Source organism: Nannizzia gypsea, genomic scaffold (genome assembly GCF_000150975.2).
Source record: "Nannizzia gypsea CBS 118893 supercont1.1 genomic scaffold, whole genome shotgun sequence".
Classification (NCBI taxonomy): domain Eukaryota; kingdom Fungi; phylum Ascomycota; class Eurotiomycetes; order Onygenales; family Arthrodermataceae; genus Nannizzia; species Nannizzia gypsea.
The window spans coordinates 2,282,385-2,294,963 of record NW_003345201.1 but is presented as its reverse complement, the minus strand read 5'-3'; the positions used below and the strand labels follow the sequence as shown (position 1 = coordinate 2,294,963).

The window sequence follows — 12,579 nt, the reverse complement described above, 5'->3', positions numbered from 1 at the left end:
GGTGTCGACGTTGATATCAGTCTGGCGTGGCCTGCTCGACTATCGTCAGGGGGTGGTGAACGAGAGAGCAAGAAGAGCAGATGCAGACGCAGAGAGGAAGGTTGTTTCTTCTCCGCTTTCTCTCTATCAAAAACCAAACTCCTCCCAAGAAGCCACTAGCAGCGGGAGGCCAGCAAAAGAAGTGAGCGAGAGACCGAGTGGAGAAAAAGGACCAGATCACCCACAGCGCCTTTAAGCTTAGGATGGAGTCGCAATTTTGCGGCTTGCGGCTTGCGGAATTGCGGACGGAAGATGGAGTTGGTCTTGTATGGAGCGGCGAAAGTAACGCCTGGCAAAGGCGGAAAAAAAAAAGGAAGAAGAAGCAGAAGGAGAAGAAAAAGAAAGAAGCCCAACAAGATGCACGTCCAGAGAGGGAGAAGGAGAGGAAGAGAGAAAAGTACGGGAGGATACGCGGGATTGTAACAACGTCCACCGTATCAAAGCCTGGGAACTCCGTACATACGGGGATGGTGGGAGGGTTGGAGAGGGAGAAATAGAGGGAAAGGGATAGGGAAAGGGAGGATACCCCTACCAGCGACTGGGGGCAATAGTTTAGATATGTATAGCACCAGAGGGAGAGCTGAGTCGACTGTGACCGGGACTATCGGCGGGTTGCTGCATCAAATTTCTTTGGCTTCCTGTGCCTGTGTACGTACGGCGTGTGCTTCTGCTGCTGCTGCTGCCTCCCAGAAAGGGGTGATATGCAGAAGTCGTTCGTTTGGTGCTGCGGCGTTGACGTGAAGTATGGATATGGCTTCGTACCACAGCAGACTTCAACAAACCCGATGGAGCAAACTGGGAAAACTGGATAAACCACCAACACCCCTAGCAGAGAGAGCAGCGAGGGAAGAGCATGTTCAGATCTCGTATTTTCCCCAGTACTAAAAATAAGCCCTTCCAAGCGAGAGCAGTGAAGTGACATGCCCTGGCACAGCAGTCCCCGTTATCTTCCCCCTCCCCCCATCGTTTATCCAACTCCAGGGCAGATGTCCATATCCACACTTATGTTATTAATTAACCTAGCTTGCTTAGCTTAAGCTTCCCTGGACGAATCAAGACCTTAACCGAGTCAGACCCATAGTTAGTCCCATGGGCGGTGGAAAAGCATCTCATCGGGTGCTGACAGAGCTCACGCGCGGCACAGAAAAAAACTCCTCGGGCCCAATGCGTATATAGTATGTCGAGCCGAAACTGTGCCAGTTGCTGCCAGAGAAGCAGATCCGGTTGCCCCATTGTTGCGCGCATTAACTATACGGAATAGAAATATGTGTACTCCATCCCCCGTTATGTTGAGGATACGCCCGATCTTGCCGTGCCCATCCATCCGTTTGTATAGCCTGTCAAGCGCTTACGATGCAATGCAAGGACGGCCCAGAAGCCCGTTACCAAAAAGATCGAAGGAAGTGGCGAATCCCCAACTTTTTTCTTTTTTGCCCTTGGAAGGCAGGGTAGCTGCATCGAATGCCCTCTGGGCAAACAGTTCGTGGAGTTCTTACCAGCTGGCTGGAGTTTGTGTGTCTGGCTGGTCGTATAATTTTACGCACTCCTCCATCTGGTTGCGTGCTGACTCCACACCCAGGACGATGATCTCTTGGGATTTCTCGAGGCAATTGGAGAGGACTTCCTCGGTGACCGCCGAGCAGGAATCCTTGGAATAGTTCGCAGTCCTGGAGTTGGGCCGTAGCGCCGTCTGCCACTGATCCCATACTCTGTCTGCTGCGCCTAGCCTATGTGGCATAAGTATGGGGTTCTTCTCCTCCATGCTCCCCATATTCCCTCCGTATATATAGATATGTATATCAACCTATATCACCTCGTGCTAACGATTCCCATGGCAGAGGAAGCTGGAACCAAACAAGCTTTCTTCATGGAAAGGGAGAACACTAAGAAGCGTCTCCCCTTCCTTCTTTGTGTCTTTTGCTTTGTTCTCCGCTACGGTGCATCTGGTTTTCGACGTAAGCAAGCAAGAGCGTATACATGACGCACCCCACAGAACCGATCGATGAGTTTACCCTTGCTTGGCCCAGTTCGAATCTGAAATCTCAAACAAGCATGCGTCCTGTTGACTAACTGGTGCAGCTCGTTTGCTTAGGCTAATTTAGCGTGTACATATAATTGCTTTGCAACGGCAACGGCACTTGAGCGAGTAGTTGCCGAGGGTGTAACTAGTTAACTCACGGGCGAGTCGTCTTACTTCGTACTCCCCGTCTCGCTGTCTCTCGCGACGTACAACGAGGTTTGGAGGCCTTGATTCTGTTGCAGCGAGGGGTTGGAGCATCTTTCCTCTCCCATCTAATATTCATAAGAGTGCAACCTCCATCAAACAAAGGCGGAAAGATACGTCACAACGCCTTTTCCGTGAAGCCCTCGAGGTTGACAAGTGAGCTTGTGGCGTGGAAGCCGTACCACGTACCACGACAGTATGTATCCGTCTAGACTAGTGCTGAATATCTCTGGCCACCCAGGATAATGAAAGGCTTGAATATTCGACCAGTGAGGAGGCAGAAACCCGCAAAAGCCATTTTCATCCCGTAGTTAAGTAGGACCTTTACCGACTATCAGAAAAGAAAATCTCTGCAAGCAGGAGGCATCGATAGCGATACCTAACAGTTGGTTAGGTACTGTACACGTGAGACATCTTGGTGCTGGACGAGGACGGAGGTCTCAGGAACTGTTTGCAAGCCATGGCAGCCATTATCACAAACATCTCAAGATGCACCTGCATGTCGAACCTGCCCGATAGTAGCTCCCTAGTTAACCATGGAAAGCGTTCATGGATCGATAGAAAAGTAGCGGCGGCGGTGCGGTGGGCTCCCGCGGCTTTGGGCACCACAACGTCTGCTCCCCCCCTGTCAACAACGAAGCATCCCGTACCATACCCATGCCACAAGCCAAAACCCAGACCCCAACAGCTGGGGTAACCAGCCTGTGTCATATATTTCTTCTCGCTCATTTTGCTGCCAATCTTGGTCATTTCTCTTACTTCGCTTTTTTTCTACTGGCCACCTACCCGGAGCAATGTGGTTATTTGGTTAGTATTCTCCACCCCCCTGTCCAAGGTGATGTATGATTGCAATTCCTTGACCCCTTAACCCTTCCTTTTATCGGGCTCCGATCGCCTGGGCCATCTCTCTTTTTATAATTTCTCTGCATTCCATGGTCAGATGATCGTTAATATACCATGCTAATCTCCAAGACACGAGTCGGCAAATGACCGTCTCACAAAACAAACGCGTCATAGATGAGGGAAGCTTTCGCCTACTAATCTATCCTATCCGTATAATCGGCGTAGTTACCGCGAGCGCTCCGAATATAGATTTCCCTCAGGGGCCGCTATGGAAAAGCTGTCGGTGAATATGTCGGGGACTTCAGGAGTACTAGCGTTGCGGCTCAGACGGGACTTATTCTTTGATCCGCTGGTTGAAAAATTCCTTTGGCCTTCTGCGTTGGCTCTTCGACCAACTAGTTAGTAATTGGTCCTCCTTCTATGATATATATTGCATCGAAGAATGCCGTATCTCCACATCTCGAAACATTATTAGTGCAGGCTGGCTTGGTTCACCTGCTGGTATGAACGGCGCGCTTGCTCGGCACGCAACCAAGGCTTGGTGATTGTATGTGAGGAGCGTGGTCGAACGCCACAAGTGCGCCTTGGGTAGACATAGTACTGTTGAAATTTCCATCCAGCTGAACTCAAACATCGAAAAGGGAAAGTCCCAGGAAAGAAATAAAGAACGAAAGTTGAATAGGGAGGAGAGGGTTGCAGGAGGGAAAAAGAAAGAAAGAAAGAAAGAAGGATAGGTTTCGTGTGTTAATCCATCATGTGGAAAATGCAGGGGTCAGACAGCGAAAATTCGAATCGTGATTCTGAGTACTCCGTAAAAGAAAGTAGATTCCCCCTATGAGATTCAGCAGGTGAGCTTGGCTTCCCCTGAGACTTACGGAGTACTTGCTCGCCCGATTCAACGTTCCCCTGGATGACAACAGCAATAGCCATATAAAAAGAGACGGCTTAGCTGCATATTCATTCCTCTGGCGTATTTCTTAAAGGGAAATGAAGGTATTCTGTAGACGGGAAGGTGCAGCCTGTAGCGTGTGTGAGGGATCATCTTCCTTCAGATGATCGAGGGGTCAATGACATAATAGAAATGCCTATATTTGCCTGTGCCATTCGCTAAGGCTCTCCTGTTATAGACAGCGTTAATCTGATATGCGGAGGAGCGTTGGATACATGTATACTCCGTACGGAGTATGTGTGTTGAATATATTCCGTATTGCTCGTCTACCAGATGTGCAAGTACCCCCCGGCGCCTATCGTCATAATAGAAATGCCAGTCGGTGGTGTCTTTCACTCATACCGGATTGCTGCACTGTTATGGAGTACTCTCTCATGACTCTCGATTACAATTTCAGGGGTTCGAGGTTTCATGCAATAACTAGCCAAGCAGTCACGATGACAATGTAGAAAAGCCTGAAAAAGAAATTTAGCAGCACCAAACAGGAGATTTGGTTATTAACATGCATGCGGATCACCGTTATCCTTATTTATGAACTTATAGGTGAGTGCATTGCATGCGGTATGGTGATGATGTGTATGTAAGTCATACTGAGCCCGCGTAAACTAGGAAAGACACTGTTAGTTAGGCACCAAAGTGTGAAGGCAAGGGCCAGAAAGGAAAAAGGAAAGATACCTACATAATACTCTGTTATCGAGGGGGGGGTGGGGGAAGATATTGGGTTAAAGAAGTGGTAGCACTCCTGTTGCAACGTCGCAGTCTCCAGTCCCCATGACAGTATTAATGGCATGATTGACGCGATATCCGACGTTCATCTCGGCGAAATATTCGAATTAATAATATAATTTTTGATGTTGATATCGGGCTCATTCGTATCAGATATATCTAGGGGCTGTCGCCTATCCATGTCCATAGGACGAAGCCGACCAGGGCAAATTTCCCAGAGATCAAGATAGGCTTCCCTTCCGGTGTTCCCCGCGGCTTAGCGTCCAGACACCCAGCGTAAAGGCCATGGACAGGTGGAGATCTGAGTTGGGAAGCGCTCCATAGTTGTATACGATGCCAGGTCGGCGATGGTCACCAAGCTAGGATATGGGATTGCCTCCCATCCCACACTGCGCGTCCCACCACCGCGTTTGCCTCCGTTATTGGTTGTGGGAGGGCAGCCGAACCTCAAGGTCACAGGCATGTAGCTTCACCTGCCAATGGTGCGTTCAATCTCGTGGCAGATGATGGTGGTCATGGACTTTATCCATAACGGGTTATCTTTCCCTAGCGGCCAAAGACTGCGGTGGGTGGCTCCCTTCTCCCAGTGCCACAGTTGTCTCATGTTTCCGATCCTTGTCGAAAGCCATGCTCTTGAACTGCCATGCAGAGGGCTGGAACTCAATTGCAGTTCATATTTCTTGTCTGAGATTGTCTGGTTATCGAGCGCGTTGTTGAAGTATCGTCGACTATACGGAGTATAACACAGTCGTGGGGGAGGTCAGCTGAATCCACCAGAAGACTCGAAACACTGGATAAAGCTTGGATAGGCTGACCAGGGGCGGGAGAGGTATGTAAGCCGATATAATGATACCGGGTTATATGTACTATATGGGTGTACTTTGTCCGGGATGCTAGATGTTGGTTCTGTTACTTGCGTGGGGGAGAAAAAGTAGGAAAAGACTTGACGTTGACGTTTCGGCTGATGTGACACTGGATGATTGGCCGAGTTGACTATCGCTTATTACAATGTATATTATAGCTACGAGACGCTCTATGGATGAATGCATAGTGCAGAATAAGACTTTAATTTACACTCCGAACATGTACCTTTTCCATCCTGGACAAATCACCGGCAGGGTGGAGGTGGAAGTTTGTGGGCAGCTAACATATTCCTGGTTGTACACCATGTCAATATCACAAAGTTGACTGGCCCAGTTGCTTCATGTAGAAAATAACGAGCAGCTCTCTCCTTCTAGAATGTGACGTTGTATTTTTCTGTGTCCAATCTGATGTCATATTCCCTGAGAGAACGGCTCATCGCTTACATAGTTCCAAGATAACAGGCATAAGGCTAACGCATTATATAGAACAAGGGGTGGACCGGGGGAGCGTGGGAGGTTGGATGTAGGCAATCCTTTCGGCAAAGCACGCGTACGTAAGATATCTCCTGACAGGATAACTGCGTGAGTAAGGAGAGACGAATGGCAGAAAGGAATGGACATATCAGTTTGGACGATGCAGAGATAGAAGAGCGAAAAAACCGCGGCGAAGCTATCTCATCACATGTGTCATAACGGCCCAGAGCCCATCAAAATCCTTCTGCACGATCCATGGGATTGAAAAAGTCGAACCAGCGTGTTCGACGAAGGACTAGGGGTCGCCCAAGGTGACGCTGGGTCATCACCTGAATTGGCAGTGTCTACCTTGCCCGTACTGAGCCATTGGAGGTACTCGTCATAGACTCTGAGATGGATTATGGAGAAATGGTGATTGATTGATGATACCATAAAGACCTAGCATGGATTTGTTAGCCAATTGGTTGCTTCCAGGCTTTTATAGTCAGTTGGTTGCAACTCACATCGTCAAACGGACTGTCTGCATTAGCCCCAATTTTTATATATCTCATTCTCTTATCCCACAGCCCCTGACCAGGTTGTACGCTCCTCCACCTCTCTATCATTGAGATTCTCCTATTATTCGGCCCTGCGCCTCGCCGAAATGAAAGAGACGACCGGTCGTGTTTTGTTCGCTTGCTCGATGTGGCTTCACCATCCACTGGTGAATTCGACTGCCCAGGTTCAATCTGCTGCCGTTCTGGGCCGGTTGGAATTGGTTCTCCAACTGGACCGTGATTTGGGAGACCTCCCCACCGCGGCGTACTTGTCCACCATTTTCCATCTCCTGGTTTGGTTTCAACCTGATTTTCTCGCGCTCTCTCCTGGGCCAGTAGAAGCATGCCTGCCGTTTCGCGCAGGACATCACATTTTTCGACATATCTCTGTCCAGTAGCGTCGTCGTAAAAATGTGTTTCTGCTCGGCACTGACCAACCAGCACGGGCCCTTCCAGGATATGTTTGCGTGCCTCCTGTCTGTCCTGTGGGATACGTGAGACGGTGAAGCTCTGGCGCACAGGAAAGAGAAGATCTTTGACAGCGAGACGAGGCGGCATTGTTGGTAGTTTAACCTGACAACCAAGGGACCATGCTACCATTTCCACTAGTCCACGTAAGATATCTTCTCGAACCGAATCGGGCATATCCGTTCCCGCACCAATTCTTCGCCCCTTATAGCGCCTATTACCGCTCGGGCTTTTTGGTTTTACATTGGGTATTGTGGTAGGGGGTTGACTATGGCCATCCCCGCTATCGATGTCCATTTTGCTCTCCAATGCATCTGTGTCCATGCCTTTACCTTGGCTTTCACCTAGGCCCTCGCCTTTCCCGTGGCCATTGGCCGCGGTGGTATCTTCAACGCCAATCTCGTAGTAATTGTCATGGCTTGAATCCCAATATTGAGCAGCTTGCTGCAAAGCAGTCCAAAACTTCCTCGCGTGTGCAATCCGCGGATTCTTACGCCCCGGAGGTGGCTCGAGACGCGCAAGGGATCGAAAAGCATCATCATTGTCAAATAGTAGCTCACTCTTTAAGAGCTCATATTTGCTTTTATCAGGAAAGGGCGCTCCATTGCTCATAAACATGGACGTAATAGCTGAGCCAGTTGCATCCAATTCTCCTCCATCCACAGAGCCAAGTACTGGCCATCGGTAGGGAGGCTTACATTTCAGGTCATGGTCTGGCACTATTTTTGGAGCGTCAATATCAGATTCCACCTTGATATTGAATGCTGTCAGATATTCATCTGTGATATGCTGTGGTTTTCTAGCCCGAGCCAGCAAGTCGTAGAGCAAATCACAGTTCATTTCACCATTAGAATTGACCGAGTTTAGTCTGTCATAGTCCGGAAATTGGATTTTTGTTGGTGAAGGAGGCGGATCACGCTCCTCTTCCAGGCTAACACTGAAACTGGGCACGGCTGGTTCCTCATTCTGTCAGCTACTCAATATAGATATAGAATATTCCCAGCCTAGTATTGACCCCAACTATACAGGCTCGAACATGTGGATGGGGGTGAGCATGCAGCTCAAGAGAAAGAGGGCATTGAAGCAAAGTAAACAAAAAAAGGTGGGAGAAGACTTCGCGAAGAAAAGCAATATTCTCGACAGCCTACTTAAAAACAGCCAATGGATAAGGAATCAAGAAGCTTACCCAGGCTCCCTCCCCAGCTGAACATGGCTGTTAGTTCACCTTAAGATGGCCTCAAGAAGGCGGACTTAGGGCGACAGATTCCTGAGACCCCGCTGTTTGAAAGCTCGGTTAAAAGCTAGGACGGCCCAGCAGTAAGATGTATATATATAACGAGGATCAAGGCAAGATGATATGGTAAAGATCTTAAGACGGAGTATATCATGAAGATAGAGCTGTTACGTCCGCAATCGGCCTTGAGTGGTGTAAACAACGGCGGGCTTTTTGTCCAGGTCGGGTTGAAGTAAAATTGAGAAGGCCAGATAGGGACCTGGCAAAACTGTACCAATATCAAGGCGGTTTCAGGACTCGGTCGAGCTTGTGTAGCATAACATTGCTTTATTGATGGGAAAAGGAGTAACAATGACAGATTATATTAATTAGTTAGTTATGCCCAAGCGAGAGATTAGAGCAATGCCTTATGGTCAGGGGTGCAACGTAGGAGATGCATAAAATCTGCTAACAACAACACTTGCAAACAACATTCACAGAACCAACAAAAGCTCGGATGACGGTCATGGGTGTCACAGCCAGGGTAGAATGAGCATCATCGCGAAAATGTCTTCAAGAGGCTGCAGGATTTTCTCTGTATTCTCCTGCTAGATTAGCGGTTTCAATTGAAATCAACCCCGAACTTCCGATGCGGTCGAGCTGGACGTTTCCAAGGTTCTAAGGGCGGTTGCCAGATGGTCACGTGAATGACCAACGACCTCACATCCAACTTCTCACCAAACAGAGCAGATAATTCGATCGCTGTATGTCCATTCGACCAGTGAACGGGGCTACCGCGAGTGTTTGAACTGGAGTATAACGCCGGAGAGAGCTGAGATGCAGCCTGTGTTAGCTTAAATGGTACCGAAACCAGGCCCAAGGCCGTTACATAGCTATTACAAGTAGCTATGTCCGGGGGTATGCCATACCCACCCTTTTACGGATCTCTGCCTTCTTGAGTCCTAAGAGAGCCACTCCTGTTCATTCTTATACCTTAAGAATGGATGATAGGGTACCGAAATGTCATATACGCGGTTCTCGCTGCAGAGGCTCTGGGAAGCAGGGCAGGAACACTGCCAAATACCGCCCAAGGTACGACTACCAACGTTACCCCCAATTTAATTTGCCAGTTGATACCCAAAGCGACAGATCATCCCGGTATGAAGCAAGTGTGGCAGACATTGTTTTAGAATAAGATGATTTCCTTCCAGCAGTCCAATCTGCAGCCTCCCGGAGTCCCTGGCGCAGAATAAAGATTTTCAATGCCACCCGCCCGGCATGTCGCCGTATCAAATAAAAGTTCCGTCCCGTTAAACGACCCGCTTATCCTGCCTTTTAGCCCAGCGCCTTCTTTGTGCGCTTTTGGTTTCGCGCCTGGTTCCTAACGGGAACGCTGCTATGATCGACCCGTTCCAAGTTCACGCAATTCGACCATGCAATGTAGGCCGTGCCATGTCAAGAATGGGGAAACCGGGCAACGATTCTCGGATGGTTCCGACGAATGCTTGCTCTCCAGCTTCTTTCAAGCATTGCGAACGTCTCACAATGAACATGTGGCGTGGGGTCATTGAACTGATGCTCCATCCTCTGATTTGGGTGGTATTTGGAACATGGCATGAAGACTAGCTAGCTTCATGTAGATATGCGAGATTTGTATAATCACTTTGGCTTCTTCTTGACTTTCCGGGGCGAGATTGTCACTTTAGCTTATTATTTGGTGGTACGGGTAACATATTAAAACCCTTGCCAGGGTACCTGATACACTTCAGTTGCGACTATAACCCGTTAATGAAATATTTCACATTGACAACATGGCTCCCTTAGAGCATCCCTCCATATACGTTCGTAACGCACGTCAAGAGGAAGCAGGACAGCGGGCTTTTATCATTGCTTGTTCATTAACTGGCACTGGAGTCCTCTTAACCGTCATCATTTTTATAGCTGGCTATATCTGGCACTATCGACTTGGAGGCCGACGATCGAGACTGTTGTCACATCTCAAACCACCCCGGGAAGCGACTTGGGCCAGCGCTGGATATGATAACAATCGGGTTTATGAGTTACCTGACCAACTCATCAAGCTGACGCCATGCGTGTTCCCTTTAAAATCAAAACAGCCAGACACCATACATCATCCACCCCCGCTCCCGCCTTCTCGATCCCTCCAACAGCCGAACCCACCAAGTTTCCATAACCGATCGCTCCCTGGATTTCAATGGAAACGAAAATGCCCACCTAAACTCGAGCCCTTGCCAGAGGCGGAGTCCTTTACGCACACCACTGTCCGTGAATTTGACAGAACCCTGAATAGACCATCCACTTTTGAGCACAAAGAGTACGACCCTAGGGAGTTTCGTGGTTCACTTGATGAACTATCAACCGTATCAAATCACTTAAACCTATCTACAGGCCTGACACGGACCGTACTAGCTCACACGTATTCGGATGACTCCTGTCATTTCATGGACAACGCGATCCCAAGCCCTTCTCTATATTTCTCAGCTAGTGTCGATGTCGAATCTTTGGTTTTCCCATTAGACGCCAAGAAGACCGAATCCTGTCTATTATCAAGATCAAGGACAAAGAGTAGCAGCGTCATTTTGTTGCCAGGAAGCAGTCCTGAATCCAAAAAGGGTGCAATTACCGGAAGCAAGCCATTGCGAGTAACTCCATCCATCATATCTCGCTGGCGGAGAGTCCGCGATATGGCTGACTATCAGAGTGAAGAACCGTGCTCATCCGAGTGTGCTACATCGCCTGTCTGGTCAGATCATTGTTCGGTGCCGAGTAGTCTTCGAATGGATGAGAAGACCGAAAGATGATGCATTTGTTAATTGTACTGATACATTTTATTAAGTACAAGTGAACAAATTCCTATATAGTGATTCCCGAATTTAACCTTTTCAATTGTTATATTGCTCAAGCAAGGTATTCTAATATGCCAAAACAGTAACATGTAAACTGATTTCAAGTGGAATTCTGTTTCATTCTTCCAAAGCCCGTACGTATCATAGAACTGCATTGGTGTTGCATAAGGGCCCTTTGTAGCCGTCTTTCTCGGTTTAAATGACAATAGCTAGGGTACCAAAACATCCCATGTAACCCAGCGTTTATCCATACAAGAGGCATGAATCTCAGATGAATAAACAAATGCCAAAGGAGTAGTATAGTGGGCATAAATTCCATTTCATTATTTTTTTGTTTCGAAAAATCAACATGAACTCCCTTGCCCACTGACCGATACCGACTAGGAGAAGTGGGATAGAGGAAAGTGGAAATAACACATATTGAAATATCAACAGGTAGTTTATGCCTCCTCCTCGACGTCACCAATAAGAGCATTCCGCTTGGCGGTAATGCGCTCTTGTCGTCTCTCACGGGCAGCCTTGGTCTTAGCACGTTTGGCATCCATCTCCTCCTTGAGGTTACGTTCACGTTGTTTCTCAGCCTTGGCCTTGTGGATCTGTAGCCGCCCATATTAGTATTGCTGCTAAAGAGGCATAATATCAGTTAGTTCGTTGGGGAAGCCATACATGTTCAACGAGGGCACGCTTGTGCTTGAAGGTGTTACCCTTGCTCAAGTGGTACAGCTCGTGGTAAAGGTGCTTGTCGATCTTTCCGGCAGCACGGTATTTGGCAAGTAGTCGTCGAAGGACTCTTAGGCGGCGCATCCACAGAACTTGGCTAAAGAGTGTGAACAGATGTCAGTTATTCTGGGGCTTCTAAGTCTTTTAACCGGATTTTTTAAGGACGGGCGGGAGTTTCGGCGTATTCTTCATTGCTTAATGCTGTAAGATTCAGCATCATTCAGGAGGAACGTACCTTGGCATTCTGGCGTCCTTGGTACCCTTCCTCTTACCGAAACCTCTGTGTCGACCGTTTCGTCGGGCCTCTGCGAGCTCACGGGCACGGGAGCGCGAGTGCATGGTGACGGGCTTGCGGATGATAAGTCCATCGCTGATGAGTTTGCGGATGGTCTGGCGAGAGTTGGCGGTAGAGATCTCGTTGACCTCGCTGGGGTCAAGCCAGATCTTGCGCTGACCGCAGCCGACCACGGAGGCGGCCAGGCGCTTCTGAGTGCGAAGGTTGACCCTATTGAAGAAACCAAACGATCAGTCACAGCTGTCCCTTCGTTTCAATTTCGATATCACGAGAGCGACAAATTTTCTTTCCCCTCTGACGCCATGCCGCGGGAAATTTCTGCCACGGCACGGCGACGCAGTGAGCATTCGAGGGGGAGATAT

At 48.6% G+C, this 12,579-nt stretch overlaps 4 protein-coding genes across 4 annotated transcripts; 1 reads left to right on the top strand and 3 right to left on the bottom strand.

Annotated features, from left to right (window-relative positions):
* Window positions 1–1,531: 1,531 nt before the first annotated feature.
* MGYG_00860 (hypothetical protein) lies at window positions 1,532–2,317 on the bottom strand (the record flags this gene model as incomplete). Its single annotated transcript, XM_003176728.1, has 4 exons — window positions 1,532–1,766; window positions 1,853–1,971; window positions 2,026–2,109; window positions 2,234–2,317. The coding sequence occupies 4 exons, from the start codon at window positions 2,315–2,317 to the stop codon at window positions 1,532–1,534; spliced, it is 522 nt and encodes a 173-aa protein (XP_003176776.1).
* A 4,014-nt stretch (window positions 2,318–6,331) lies between these two features.
* Window positions 6,332–8,160, bottom strand: MGYG_00859 (hypothetical protein; the record flags this gene model as incomplete). The annotated part of the gene is made up of 3 exons (XM_003176727.1): window positions 6,332–6,556; window positions 6,622–8,088; window positions 8,149–8,160. 3 exons carry the CDS (start codon window positions 8,158–8,160, stop codon window positions 6,332–6,334), a joined length of 1,704 nt encoding a protein of 567 aa, XP_003176775.1.
* A 1,986-nt stretch (window positions 8,161–10,146) lies between these two features.
* Window positions 10,147–11,157, top strand: MGYG_00858 (hypothetical protein; the record flags this gene model as incomplete). The annotated part of the gene is made up of 1 exon (XM_003176726.1): window positions 10,147–11,157. One exon carries the CDS (start codon window positions 10,147–10,149, stop codon window positions 11,155–11,157), a length of 1,011 nt encoding a protein of 336 aa, XP_003176774.1.
* A 485-nt stretch (window positions 11,158–11,642) lies between these two features.
* Window positions 11,643–12,521, bottom strand: MGYG_00857 (60S ribosomal protein L19; the record flags this gene model as incomplete). The annotated part of the gene is made up of 4 exons (XM_003176725.1): window positions 11,643–11,798; window positions 11,869–12,019; window positions 12,158–12,427; window positions 12,517–12,521. 4 exons carry the CDS (start codon window positions 12,519–12,521, stop codon window positions 11,643–11,645), a joined length of 582 nt encoding a protein of 193 aa, XP_003176773.1.
* Between the last annotated feature and the right edge of the window lie 58 nt (window positions 12,522–12,579).